We start from the raw sequence: 15,260 nt of genomic DNA, 5'->3' as shown, positions 1-15,260 counted from the left end.
ATATTGGTATCAGTATTGGCCTCAAAAATCCTGTATCAGTCAGGCCCTAATAGTTATTGGACTATTAGATACGCTCAGGAATTGCCAGGCTTTAACTAAGACTAAAGTCAACTGGAATGAGGTTGCCTTTCACAGATATTTCATTATTATATTAAAAGAAAAGTACCACTGATATTATACTGATATTATTCTCAGACAGTAGGGGTCAGTATTTCACCGTGAATGGATGTGTGCTTGGATCATACAAACTTCAACTAAGACTAAAATGAACTGGAATCAAGTTACCTCACAAATATTCCTTGCTGTAAATAGAAGATGACTACTGATATTACACTCAGACAGTAGGGGTCAGTATTTCTTGGTGAATGGGTGTGTGCTTGGACCATACAGGCTTTAACAACAAGGAAGTGACCGTCTCACCAGCAGACTGCTGTCAAGATGGCACCGACTGGGCTGAAAGCGGTAGTAGGAGAAAGTAAGTGACATATTTGTTGTACAACAATGTATTTTTTCGTGAAGATCATCCGAACCAGAAGACACAGGTAGTTTAACCAAACTTATAACGTAGCAGCTTAATAAATAAATGACGCTAAACTTCACAGTAAACACCCTCAGGTTTCTTCCTGCTCCAGTTAAAATGCTAACATTACCGAAGGAAATCATCTCATCTAACTAATTAAGTTATGCCAAAAAAAGTAATATTATTGTGTTGCATGCAGTGGTAATAACATTCACTGTTTGGAAATGTTGGGTTGTTGTTGTGACATTTGACAGACGTACAATGATTAAGTTGTTAGCTAGTTGTTAGCTAACTAAGTTTACCGAGAAGGAAGTTAACTTCGCTTGTGATGGACTAGTTAAATCAACATATTTATCAATTAAGCAATTAAACAACAACAAAGTCACAAACTGTTGGTAGAGAAAATGTTTTTGGTTTATCTTATGTTTCAGTAGTAACGCAATTGTCTTGTGTAGTTAACAAATAACTATTGAAACAGGTGTAAAAGTAGTTCAGATGTTCACAAATCTTTACAAATTCAATTAATATTATACAAGTCTAATGTTTACTCCTGAAGTTTAATGTTTATTAGTTTAGTTTATTAGATACACCTATACAATCTAATGTAATCCAATACATCAGCTCAGCCATACATTTGGTTTTAGGTTGCTCATAATGTTCAAGTTTATTTGTATAGGCTAATACAATTATCAACAAGGAAAGTCAAAGTGCTTTACATAAAACATATAAGGCATTCAAGATAGAATGTAAAAGCAACGCAAGGCAATATAAAAAGACATTTAAATACAATTTTAAAAGTGTTTAATTAGATATAATAATAAAATAGACTTTCAAAAATAGAATAAGACAAGTAAAACAGGATTAAAATGTTTGATATTACTAATACATTAACCAAACACTTCAAATTTGATTGAATAAAAATCAGCGGCAAACAGAAGTTTTCACTGAACACTGCTTCTCTGTGTTTAGTTTTGGCTCTGAGGTCTGAAAGCAGAGCAGTCCCAGATGACCGAGAGGTCTCGATTGTTCATAGCGTAGCAAGAGATCAGTATTTTGACCCTGAAAAACTCAGTGCTTAATAAACCAATTATAGTATTTAAAAATGAATTTGTTTTACCGACAGGGAGCCAATGTAGAGATCTGAGAAGTGTAGTGATATGATCCACTTTCTTAGTATTAGTGAGAACTTTAGCAGACTTGTCATAGAGGTGTTAATTAAATTAGGCCTATATGTTTTAGCATTGATTTCACAGTTGTTGTTGGTGGTGTTGCACTGAGCTGCATTACATATTTGGATGTGTTTTTAATATTCTGCCCCCCATTGTTTATGTATATAGAGAGGACAAAAAATGTGAAACACCTTCCAGTATAATGTAGTTCAGTACAACACCATCTTTAACTATGGCCTCAGTAATAAACAAATATTTGAATTTACAGATTTAAAGCTGTCAGCATAAACTTCATAAAAGTAGAATTAATGGCTGAGCTGTTGTATTGAATTGCATTAGATTGTACAGGTGTACCTTATAAAATGGCCACATGTTACATAATATTTTAAGTATTAGAATAAAGTGGTTCAATTATTCTAAACAACTTTAAACTGTAGTTTTGTTTAATACAGATACAACTCCTGTAAAATATGTAGAATTACTGCAAGGGTTGTATGTGACTGTATTTAGTTCTTGTACAGATTAGGAGTGTAGTGTGAACACACCCGTCACTCAAAACTGCTGAAACCTTTAAGTGTATACTGCTAATAATCCTGACCTTGCCCAGGATAGGCAATGACTTGATATTTGTTTTTACTAGACCAATAACAATAATAATAGTTAATTTCAATGAGTTTTGGAATGTGCACTTGTCCTGTCTCTGTCTTTTACATTCCCTTCTGCTCAATTCAAGGCCATAAGTCTTATTATTTATGACAATCAGAGTATAAAACACACATTTATGAATTCAGCATAAACAGATGGAAATGAAGGCATTTGGCCAGGTCTTATGAGTTTGACCTGATGCTTGAAATGTTGTTGTTTAAGCAAAGGTGTGTGCAGGTCCTCTCCTTTGTCACTGTTAATATTGCCAAATAAAATATCATCTTTAGTAAACTCAGAGCAGTGATAGAATAAAGTAAAATAAGACCTCAAACAGTATTGTGTTGTAGGTGAGATGGGCATCCAGGGTGATTTTTTTTTGGACATTTTAAAATGACCAAATACAAAGGTTAACTTTGCCAGGATGGCTTGAAATGGTTGTCTATTTTAAGTAAGAAGTAGTCATTGTTTCCAGTTCCCAGTTTGGAAATATGTTTGGCATTACAAGACAAGATATTTGTCAGGGTGGAATTTTCCACTTGGTTCAAATTTTAAGTAAGTATATAATAAGGAGATTTTAATATTTTTTATATTTACATTTACATAATTTGCTGTCAGCTAGTCTGCAGTAATTCTTGCAGACAGTTTTATGTTGTTGAATGTAAGGTATGTTGTTACAAAACTAGATCTTAGCTCTGCCTGACTCAGAAACAGATGAGATTCAGTAACCTCATCAACACCAAACCTTTTTTTTAAGATGTTCATAACATAGTGATTACACTGACACATAACAGTAAGATAAGCACAATGATGTGTTTCTTTATAATTAACTGTTGAATTAAATTCCCCAAATTCAGCCAATCAATCTGCAAGTGAATTGATGTGGTGATAAGAGTAGTAACAGTAAATCAGATGTCTCAGTGAGTCACTGCTGCGATTCTAAATATGTTCAACAAGGAAGTTGAGGTAGCAACATGATAACACATTTGTATAGCTCTTCATTTATCTGCATGTTTCTTCTTACTTTGTCCTTCCTTCAATGCTTCCTTCAAAAAACATTATCAGTAAAAGGTTTCAGGGTTTCCCCCAAGGAAATGATTGTCATGAGCCACCCATATAATTTAGAGTAGGTAAAATAATGTCTTTTTCTACATGAAATAGCCTTTTTTTTTTGTTACTCTGTAGGTTAATGTGTCCGTTCTGGGCATTTTGGGCTTGTTGTCCCACCCCCACTGTAAAACACTACTCAGTTTAGCAGTTTGTTTCACCAGTAGAACCACACCTCAGCTGTTGTGCCTATCACACGAACAACTGTGCTGTTGTGTGATACTCACAGCCTGTCATCTCAACAGTATAACGCAAGACAGCTGCACCCAGCCCACTGAGTTGGTAAAAACAAGTGCCAAATATGGGTTTGTTTTTAAGAAACTTCCTGGTTCCTGATGTAGAGTTGTAGACTCGTAACTGACCTCTAACCTTTTGCATTGTGTTTAAGCACAGAATTCTATTAAATGTATACACGTGTAAATATTTTGTTTTCCGTTTTATTTTGTAGTGTAAAGAAAACCTTTCAATTAAACCACATATTATTTTACTCTTTTAATCCACTGATGCACAACACATGTTGGATTTAGATGCACTTTATAAAATATAATAAATACAATGCTGCAGTAAAAAAAAATTAACTTTTTGAATCATACATTTCCTCATTTCCTTTTTAGAAAAATGTCACAATAGTGTCAAACATAAGTTACATCATCAAATAAAATTTAATGGTGTTACACTACTTCCATTTCACAAACAGCATTGCTTAGTTATTGCTATGCTGAGTCATTGTGAATATTCACTTTTAATCCACTTTACAAACTTTTTTCCTGTACTGACTTAAAAATCATTTCTCAGAAGTTATTGATAGTTCTGTAATCATATATATCTGATATCATATAATCTGTGTCTTCTCCTCTACAGAAATCCTCAATGGGGTCATCAAGAGTGTGAAGAAGGATGGAGAATGGAAGGTAACGGTTTCAAAATAGATAGAGTCAAGAAATCCCCTGATTTTGTCACACTGAATTATAATCCCTTTTTATTTCCTGTTTCTTTAGGTTCTTATTGTTGATCACATAAGCATGCGGATCCTGTCCTCTTGCTGCAAGATGTCTGACATTTTGGCAGAGGGGGTGACCAGTAAGTATGCAGATAATTATTGGTCTTTCATCAGTTGTATAGATGATGGTACATATACTCTAACACTTTTCAAGTTCAGCTCTACTTTCCCCAATCTAGAGGATGCGTATGTTAAATACTGCAAGTTTAATGCAGGAAGTCTTTCCTTGGCCATGTACAAAATGCTAATCCTTTTCCCTACACATTTCATTACTTCCCTTTATAGCTGGATGACGGTAATCTGTTTTAAGTTGTTACCCGTCACCAGGGCTCTGATTAATTATATTAAAAAAGAGCCACTTCACTCACAAAATCTCAATCAATGAATTTTTATATTTACTCTGGCATAGACACCTCTATTAGCAGTAGAGAGACAGGAAATCATGGGAGAGAGGGGGGGTGTGACATGCAGCAAAGGTCCTCCGGCTGGGATTCGAACCCGGGTCCACTGCATATGTGGCATGCACTCTTAACCACTCGACCAAATAAAAATCCATTTCTAATTCCTGTCAGCACTCACTGACTTAAGTTGTGCTGGCAGCTTCTATCAGTACACTATGTTGCTATATTTAATTTTACATTGGTCTTTTATTTGCAGGTGATATCAGTTAATTCTTCTCTTTTCTGCTTTTCAGTTGTGGAGGACATCAATAAACGCAGGGAGCCCATCTCTAGTCTTGAGGCCATATATTTGATTTCCCCAGTGGAGAAGGTTAGTGGTCTTCTGTGTTAATTTTAGGATTTCTCATATTTCCATATTCTCCATATTCAAACTCTTGTAAACAACATTTTGTTTTTTGAATTACAGTCGGTTCGTGCCCTCATTAACGACTTCAAAGACAGTGCTTTTACTTACAAAGCAGCACACATCTTCTTCACTGACAGTAAGTTTGTCTTGTGTGTGTGTGTGTGTTAACAGTATACTCTGCTACAAATATTTTGTTCAGGGCTCAAAATTAGCACCAGTCATGTGTCAAAAGCTGGTAAAATATGCAAGTGGCTGGTAGATTTGCTTCAGTCACAAGCCAAAAAAGACAGTGGTAATCTATTGATTGGCTGTTTTAAAATATGAAAACTAACCATTTGGCCAGTAGGCAAAAAATGTTCAAAACATTTAAATTTACTAAATATATAAAATAATTAGATCAAGCTATTGCATTTCCTAATATTTGTTGTTCTTTTGCTCCTGTAGCTTGCCCAGATGGCCTGTTCACTGAGATTGGGAGATCCAGAGTTGCCAAGGTTGTCAAGACTTTAAAAGAGATCAACGTTGCTTTCCTGCCATATGAGTCTCAGGTAGGAAACTGGTGTCCACTTTACCTAAACCAACATCATCAACATTAATATATTTTTAAATGTATTTATATAATTACATTTTTGAGCCATCCTTTGTCAGTTTAATTTTAGCTCCATTTTGGTCTCCATTAGCTAAAGCTGCTAAATGCTCCACACTATAATCAACATAAGTACGTTATGTTATATTCTCTTGTGTGAAGCTTATAATTACAGTTTTCAGTTTTGTAGCTTAAATGGAGTGTCTCACAGCATGGAAGCATTTTCATATACTGGACACAGCTTCTATCATAGAGTAAATTGTTAAAGAAATTATATTTTATGTACCATCATTTACAGTTGTTGTTGCCTCACTGGGCAGATAGGCCTATCATCACCCAAAGACACGCTCACTTAGCTCCAGATCTTTTCAAATCCTAGAAGCGCAAATTCAAACTGAGACAAATCTTAATCCCTGTCACCCCTGCAGGTGTTCTGCCTGGATGACCCGACCTCCATGTACTCCTTCTATAGCTCAACACCCAGTGTAGAAAGAGACAAAATGATGGAGAATCTGGCTGAGCAGATTGCAACCCTGTGTGACACACTTAAGGAGTACCCTGCAATCCGATACCGCAAGTATGGCAGCCTTGAATCAAAGTACAATGAAATTAGTTTGCCACTGAATTTACTTGCTTATTTGAAATTGTTTGCCACTCTGTTTCACAGGGGATCAGAGGATAGTGCAAGACTGGCTGAAGAGGTCTATCAGCACCTGAATGCTCACAAAGCTGACAACCCAAGCATGGGAGAGGTACCACTAAGACACCATCCACATCAATTCCTATGTGATCTACTGTATTAATTCAATTCTTTGACAGAAAATCTACAACTCGATTCTTACACTGCTTTTTTTCTGCTGAACCAGCCTTTTCATACAAGAAAAAAAACTTCCATTGGGATTCTGCAGCTCATCACCTTTACTGGTTATAGACGTTTCTGGGTTTTATTTCCTGTTTATTTCCAAATTTTTCTCAAACTTTGCTGGACCTTTCTCTGTTTCCTTTCTTCTTTTCTGTCTCTTTTAGCTGACATTTCCTTGCTCCTGAGATGGGTCTTAACAGGCATGTATTACTGTTCTTTTTTCCCTCCATTCATCTGAAGTGCATTAAAATACTATGCTGTACAAGCCTTCTCTGTATTTCCTTTTACTATACTTGACATGGCACGTTTGCTGAAGTGTTGCCTCATGCTGCATCAGTTAGACAGTGATTTGTGATTTTTTTTTTTTGAACAGATAAAAGCTGATAACACTTTAACTGCATGAAATACTCACAAAAACCCAACAGACCTTATATTTCATGTGTACTATAGACTAGATCCTAGTTTATTATGCATGTAAAGAAATTAATGTCTTTAATTTTTTCATGGTTCATATGCCCAATCTTTATTACTTTTAAGGGTGCAGATAAGGCGCGATCCCAGCTACTGATTATTGATCGTGGGTTTGATCCCATCTCACCTATTCTACATGAGTTGACCTTCCAGGCCATGGCTTATGATTTGCTTGACATCAATCAGGATATCTATAAGTGAGTAAACATCTGATTTTACTGTCTGCTTTTCACTGGATTTGCCAAGGTCACTCTGCTGGATTTGGTGTCCTATATTTCCACACAAATTTTTGTTGTACATAATGTATACTCTTTTTTTATTTTAAGGTACCAGTCAACCGGCATTGGGAATGCAACAGACAGAGAAGTGTTATTGGATGAAGATGATGAGCTCTGGATTCAGCTCAGACATATGCACATTGCAGATGTCACTAAGTAAGTACACATGATTGCCTTTCACAGTCATTCTTCCCAACAAGTGCTGATCAGCGCTTTCACCTGGCTGTATATTACACCTTCAAAACACACACTTTGCTTTGTGCCCAGTTAGAAATTGTTGCTGTGATATTACATTATAATATTATTTATTCAATGGAGCGAAATTAAAATAATGAGTTTGCCTGTTTTTTGTTCACTCAAGTCATATTTTAATAAGGTATGGAGGGGCGAGATACTCAATAAGATGTATTCATCAGGTCCTTTGTGAAAATCATATTGTGGCCACTTGCCAGAATGCAACAAGGAAGTTTGCCGAAAGATGGTGTAAAATGCAGTTTTTGTGTGCATCATGGATGTATAGCTGGACACCGGACCGAAAATGCAATCCCCACTTGGGAACCTTTGGGTTACATTATGATGGGATCACAGAATTTTAAATTGCTTTTCCAAGCTTGAGGAAAGTTTTATAAATATAAAAGGATTTTTCACTGCAATACTGCAAATGACCACTGGGAAACATTGGTTGCAAGGCTGAGCAGTGGCGCTGTATCCAGATCAATACTTTATTCATCCTGAAACCAATTAAGGCATCCAGTAGCTTATATGACACACACATACACACATACAAATGCAAAAAAAACACTCACAGAAGACAAAGGAAGTATTCATACTGGAAGTCATGTAGTGAGTGCTTTTGTGGGATTAAATGTGTGTGTGTGCAATGGTGTGCATATATAACAGTTGGGTAAAGTTTTGGTCTTGTGAGGTACCTATTTTACAATTTGAGAGCTTATTAACAATCATTTCCCAAATTAATTGCAGGAAAGTGACAGAGCTTCTTCGCACCTTTTGTGAGAGCAAGAGAATGTGCACTGACAATGTGAGTATTTATATGGAATAATCATATTTGATTAGTTATTAGTACAAATGTCCATTATATAACATCAAGACTTTTGTTGTTGCCGTTGTTATGCAGTTTCAGTACATGTGTGTTTTCCATTTCAGGCCAACATCAAAGATCTCTCTCAGATGTTAAAGAAGATGCCACAGTATCAGAAGGAGCTGAGCAATGTGAGTGGGATGAAGAAAAGCCAACTGTGCACCTTTTTCCTATAATAATCTTCATTATGTAAAGATGGTACTGCTCAAGATTGGGATTATACAAATGACAACAAGATCAGAGTTTTGAACATCTTTCATTAGGAGATACTTCTGACAGTAAATTATGGATTATTCAGAGTCTGCATTTCTTTTAAAGTTTTTAAGTACTTTTAGTTGATTTGCTTTCCACATTGTAGTCCATTTGCCTTCTACATTGACTGTCCATTTTGACTGAGATCCTTTATTTTTAGTGGAGAAGCTCCAGTATTATCTTTAGATTCTAGCTTTGCAAAAAGAAGTTGGCTGAGCTTCTCTCAGGCATGTTGAATACGAATTATGTTTTAAATAGTGATTATACAGATCATATATTGACTTTTGTTCTAATTATAGATGAATAGTTAATACTGCAGCATTGTACACATAATGCTTATTTTTATTTCATTCACAGTACTCTACTCATCTGCACCTAGCTGAAGCATGTATGAAGAAATACAAGGCCTCACTCGATAAGCTTTGTGAAGTGGAACAGGTCAGTATTCTTGTGGAGTGTACAATTGAAACTGATCTCATGTTATGACGGTATGATCCAAATTTTGACCTAGAAAACCAGAGGTATTCGGACACAGACAGTATTTTATTGTAGCAAACATCCAGTTTATTACATCTATACTTGTCTGACAATTTAACAAGTGAAGCTGTAGTGATCTAGTACATCTGTAGTTGAACGTATAAATACAAATACATAATGGACTCTTGATCCATCAAGAGAAAGGCAGCCATAGATTACCACTGAGCCGCTGAACTTATTGGAATTTGTCTGCTGTTGTGTTGTTGGCAAGTAGTCAGTAGTTTTATATCACTCAGGATCAACTAGCATGCCCTACTGTGTTAGTCACTGACAGTAAGTATCTTAAGAGAGAGTGTCTGACATGGAATTACTCTGTCCCACTCACTCAGTACACTAAATGACCCCGGTGTGATATCGTCTTTATTTATAGCTCCTCTGGCGTATGTTCAAATGCCCTTGGCACGGTCTGGTGATATTTAATGGAGAATCTTACTGTAATATTGCATAAGAAGCTTGTGACCGGACATCAGCATCCATATATCTACAGAAATGCAGAAAGGCATTTAATACCACACACGGACTACTTGGAAATGTAGAAATCCGTCCAGGCTCATGTACGAGCCAGGCTTTATAAAGAGTGTAAAGTATAAAAAGCCAAGGCCCAGACCAGTGCCAAACCTCACTGTTTATTTGGATGTGCCAGACATAATTTGTCTCCCTGAGGGCATGCATCCTGCCACATTTAGTCTTGTATCAAATGAGTCTCTATTGCACAGGAACTGATAAGCTATGCACAGTTGTGGCATTATGAAATGCAAGTGTTAATGGGGCCTTTTTTGTTGACTGAGTGACTCAACTACATTAATGGATTGTCAGCATGTCTAAAAGCTGCCTCTTTAATCCAATGTGCATGTTTTGGCTCTTTCATGGACAATGTGATCTAAACAGCAATAGCTCTCTATCAGTTGTCATTTGTCTAAGTGTTTGAGCAAGCAATTACAAATTCATGTGTATAACATTAAAAAAAAAACGTTATTTAGATGTGCCCTTCTTGTCATTTTCTAATTTAAATTGCTTGCAAAAAAAACTTTATTGTTGATTGGCCCTAACAAAGCTTAGTCCAAATTCACCGTAAAGCTTAGCAAGAGTTTTAAGGGAGGTTGCACGGTAACCAGGATATCATTAAAGGGAAATCCCAAAGCTAGACGCAAGTATAAAAGCCCAAGTTAAGTAGCCAATATTTGTCATTATTTCTGACATAGTTAATGGATTACAAATGCAAGTCTGGAAGTTCACTAAATAATCTAGGATAGTTTTTGTATTTGTTTTTCACTGTTCAGTGAAAATGTGTAACTTGAAAACCTGTAAGTATGCTCAGATTCTTTGTAAGATTACAGTATTTTATGACAAAAACATTAATTTAAAGAAGTTTAGGGAAGTGGTCAGAGCAATTGCAGTCTTCCTAAATTATAGAGTGAGAGAACTGAATTGTATTTGAGAAGACGTAGAACAAGGTTGCGAAGCAGCAGATATCTACACACACACACACACAATATACAGCAGAATTTGCACTCATGAATACTGCTCTGTTAAGAGTGTCAGCTGCCCAGCTGTCAGCTGACTTAAGGTGTGATTAGTAATTCAGATTCCTGTAGCAGTTAAAGGTTAACCACTGTTGTCTTCCACAGGACCTTGCAATTGGTTCAAATGCAGAGGGGGAACCTCTAAAAGATGCCATGAAGAGCATTGTTCCTGTGCTCCTCAACAATGAAATTAAGGCCTATGACAAAATCCGCATCATACTGCTCTACATATTCCACAAGAAAAAAGGTGGGTCCTTGAAACCACTGTGTTTTCAGTAATACCTGTGTGACGTTTTAAAGCCAATATTTTTGTGCAAATAAGCATCAAGTGTTATCAGAGTTTGGTTTGCCACGCAGGCATTGGGGAGGAGAACCTCGCCAAGCTCATTCAGCATGCAAACATACAGGCAGACAGCAACATCATCACCAACCTACAGAATCTTGGCTGTAACATTATAACTGAGGTAATGTTCTTGATTTCAGTTTGGCTATGGTCCTAATGTTTGTATGTGAGTATTTCTTACATGTGATATGTTGTTTGTTAGGGCCGCAATGCTGGTAAAATGCTGCCAGAGCGAAAGGTGCGCACAGAGAGCACATACGACACCTCTAGATGGACACCCATCATCAAAGACGTCATGGAGGTATTAAAGCCAGTGAGGTTTCAGATGTTGCTGCCACACCTGCTTAGTTTTGTGTTCAGCTTTTTACACTGTCTGTGTTTTGGTGTCTCAGGATGCCATAGAGGATAAACTGGACAAAAAGCAGTGGCCATTCATCTCGGATCCTGCTCCCATCAACACAACCCAGACTGCAGTCAGGTGGGAATGAGAAAAGAGAACCCTTTCATTTTATCAGAGTTGCATTTGTGTAAAGAAATTATTAAATGAAAGCATGCAATTTTTCTGATGATCTAAGGAAATATTAGTCTGGAAAAAGGTCCATTGTATTTATTTGTTTTTTGTTTGTTTGTTTTTTGAAGCAACACAACTATAAAGTGGGGTAACGGCCAGATTATTTTTGCAAAATGAAAGCTTTTATCCCTATAACTGAGACTGAGACAAGCTTTTGACAGGGTGAGTTAGAGTTGATAAAATGAAATTAGGCCAGTTTTGCTTTGAATACCGAATATAATCCTCCAGGGAATTCCTATCATGATGATGGTGCTTATACAAACCACTTTGATGGACTTGGGTTCACTCATAATCTTTATAATGCACAATGCCTGTCTCCATCATTTCCTTTTAGCAAAGTGCAGAATTAAAGCTGAGTAGTCATTAGTATTAACACTAGAGTACAGGCCAGCTATACAGTGCTAGCTATATAAAACTAAACATAGCAGTTGAACCTTTGTAACATGATTAGCAGTGGAAGTAAGCAGAGAATTACAATAAAATATAAATATAATATCAACTTGAACTTAAAATCTCTCACATGTGCTTTTACTTATTCTTCTTACGCTCACAGCTGATGGTGTTGACATCCGGACCGGAAAAATGTCATTTCTTTATTTGTTTCCGATTACTGCTTCTTCTCAGGGGCCTTATTTTCTTCCCCACCATGACGTGCTCTATTTTTAGGATTTTCACATTCACATTAAATCATCAGGCTCAATTTCTTGTTAATACTAATCAAAAAAGGAAGTATTCAATGATATTTTGAGTTGGTAGGGTTTATTTGAAGTTTTAAATTATTAATGATAGATCATGTATGTGTAACAAAACTGGCTGCTGACAAGAATCTCCCTTCATTTAGTTACTTGTTGCTCAGTTATTGTTTTAATTATTTTACAGCAGTGCACGTTTTGGACACTGGCACAAAAACAAATCTCCAACAGAATATCGCTCTGGGCCACGGCTTATCATTTTTGTGATCGGTGGGGTGTCGCACTCAGAGATGCGCTCTGCTTATGAAGTCACCCGAGCCACTGATGGAAAATGGGAAGTGCTGATTGGTAAGCAATTGCTGTTGTGAAGCAGCATGATGTATGTACCTGCTTTCTCCCATAAATGTAGCATTAAAGAGATTTGCCTATATTCAATATATAATTTTCTCCTTGACAGGGTCATCTCACATCCTGACTCCAACCAGCTTCCTCAATGACCTGAAGAGTCTGGACCAAGTTCCTAATCCTGATTGTTAGATTGTTAGATCCCGAACAGGGAAGAGCACACTGGAATAAGGGTTTAGTCTTTCCTTTGAGATGATTGGTTGCTGGACTTCTGTCACAGCATCTCCGACATCTGAAGTGAAACATGAAGAGAAATTTTATATATAGATGGAAGGAAATAATTGTGATGCTTTATTTTAATTATTGAAGTTTCTTTTTATTATTGGTTGTGAAATTGGTTCTGTATACTTTTTTGATTGAACATATTTAATTTGAATGTAGGCATTATTCATATTTTGATTATTGTATTATTTCCCAAATAGTTATTTTTGTTACTATGTATTTGATTTCTTTAGTTTCGTTCTGAAAATATTGCATCATTACTACAAAACTGATCATCTCACACCAAAAATGTTATTCAAGTCATTATGTACTTTGTATCCAGGGACATTAAATGTGTGATACCTGTTTTCTCTAGGTACCCTTTTCTTCCTCATTTGGGAAATCTTATCTCAGACAAAAACGTCTAACCTGCTGTCTTATGAAATCTTGCACATTTACCTTTTACTTTAATAGCTATATTGCTGGGAGCAAGTGTGGTGGGTGTGTGTCTCTTCGTTGTTAAAAATAAGTAATAAAGAAACATTATATTCACTCTTGAAATGTGATTTCAAAGTTGTTTTAAATGTGTGACAAACCATCTCAAATGAAGGTCCTCACAAGCTATACTGAGCTTCATCAATATTTCAGACCATGAATTTCAATATTCAATATTTACACCTTCCATCTACAAAATCTATAAACAGAACCAAGTATTTGAGGTCTTATTAACATGTGTATATGATAGTGTATCGGGGCGGGGTTAGTTTTGTTGATCTCAGTACTGCAGCCTGGGCCTTCTTGCTTCATATACTAACAATGTGGAAGCTTCATAATGCAAATATGAACTTTAAATACAGTGTTAGCGCAAAGGAGAGTCATATACACCTAGTGGAAAAAGATCATCCCTCTCCATGCTGAGGATTATGTTTTCATCTGGGATTACAGATGGTCATATTAAGAACGGGGCACGGGCTGCGGTCTTAATGGCAATGGGTTAATACTCCGCACTTAACTCTATTTAAAAGCCTTCCACCCAGCTATATCCAGTAAACATTGGCGAAACATCGAATAGGACCATAGTTTCCATTGCACATACAATACATCCATTGAAGAAGTATTGAATGGGATCTCCACCAGTAGCACTTCTGTGCAACTTTCTTGACTTTTTACATTTTACCTAGTTTTCAGTTGGGGACTTTTTCCTTTTTTGTATTATTTTTCACGATGGCAGCTGCTGGAATGGACACAAAATCAGAAGTTACAGACACTGTGCCGGTAAGATATACTTAAACAACAACTCTTAATATCCTGAAAGTTTGTACATTTTACGGTATTTTGTTTGGATGCTTAATATTTTAGATCTTGTTCTTTTTAGTATTAAATATTGTATAATTTTGAGATGTTCTAACAGATTTAAATTATTTCAAAAAAATGAAAAGGCGTTAATATCTTGTTATTACATTTATGCATTCCCATTACTTAAAGTATTTATCACAATTATAACAATGTTATATATTGTAATTAGTTACCTTTTAATATGTTGCACTGGTATTTTAAACTGATCACCAACATGAGTGTCAAGACTTTCATTGTGATATGGTGACAATTATATAGGACAAAAGATTTAGTGCCAAGGAGAAAAACATTGTCTACCAGTTCTGATAGTTCCGTCTATTTGCACTTTATTTTGACCTATGTTCAATAGGAAACCCCTGAACAGGAGCAGATGTTCAACATACTGAGTTACTCACAGCGTGGACGAATGGATGATCAGAGTTGCGCCTTGAGTCCTTCTAAAACTGCACAAACTAAAACCTCACCAACAGGTTGGTGCAGTAGACACCAAAATACCCTCTGCATTGTATGTGTCCCTTTGTAGATTTATTCTTGAATGTTTCACCCCTGCTCCTCACAGGCTCAAACAACAAGAACTTCCTCAATACCTTGGGCAACATGCAGGGATGGAGGGACTGCCAGGTACTTAAGTACAAGTTGTAAAAGGCTGACAGCATATTCCCGCACAGGTGCTGTAATGAAGAAATGTCTGACCTCTGCTCCAAAATGTGACTTTTTGTCAGGAACCAAGGAGTAATGACCTTCATGGCTCTGCACCTCAGATCTCCGTGACAGAGAGTACTCCAGATATGAGCAGGAGGCTCCTGACAGTGCCCGCCAACCAATTACAGGTTCCCGTT

General features: G+C 36.4%; 1 protein-coding gene across 1 annotated transcript; it reads left to right on the top strand.

Annotated features, from left to right (window-relative positions):
* The first annotated feature begins 403 nt into the window (after positions 1 to 403).
* On the top strand, positions 404 to 13,617 carry stxbp2 (syntaxin binding protein 2). Its single transcript, XM_062439630.1, has 19 exons — positions 404 to 475; positions 4,300 to 4,349; positions 4,437 to 4,518; positions 5,133 to 5,209; positions 5,306 to 5,381; positions 5,690 to 5,793; positions 6,260 to 6,408; positions 6,499 to 6,583; positions 7,231 to 7,361; positions 7,491 to 7,598; positions 8,424 to 8,481; positions 8,607 to 8,672; positions 9,151 to 9,231; positions 10,959 to 11,100; positions 11,211 to 11,317; positions 11,399 to 11,497; positions 11,589 to 11,674; positions 12,647 to 12,807; positions 12,917 to 13,617. Exons 1-19 carry the CDS (start codon positions 439 to 441, stop codon positions 12,994 to 12,996), a joined length of 1,779 nt encoding a protein of 592 aa, XP_062295614.1. The 5' UTR covers positions 404 to 438; the 3' UTR covers positions 12,997 to 13,617.
* Positions 13,618 to 15,260: the final 1,643 nt, after the last annotated feature.

This window comes from Scomber scombrus, chromosome 18, assembly GCF_963691925.1.
Source record: "Scomber scombrus chromosome 18, fScoSco1.1, whole genome shotgun sequence".
Classification (NCBI taxonomy): Eukaryota; Metazoa; Chordata; class Actinopteri; order Scombriformes; family Scombridae; genus Scomber; species Scomber scombrus.
This window is presented reverse-complemented; position numbering and strand designations above follow the sequence as displayed.

What these genes read in the sequence shown, in the direction of transcription:
- stxbp2 (XM_062439630.1), top strand. Translation starts at nt 439, where the DNA reads ATGGCACCGACTGGGCTGAAAGCGGTAGTAGGAGAAA. An exon ending in TGATTTCCCCAGTGGAGAAG is followed by an intron (nt 5,210 to 5,305) that starts GTTAGTGGTCTT and finishes TTTGAATTACAG; the next exon opens with TCGGTTCGTGCCCTCATTAA. An exon ending in AGAGAATGTGCACTGACAAT is followed by an intron (nt 8,482 to 8,606) that starts GTGAGTATTTAT and finishes TTTCCATTTCAG; the next exon opens with GCCAACATCAAAGATCTCTC.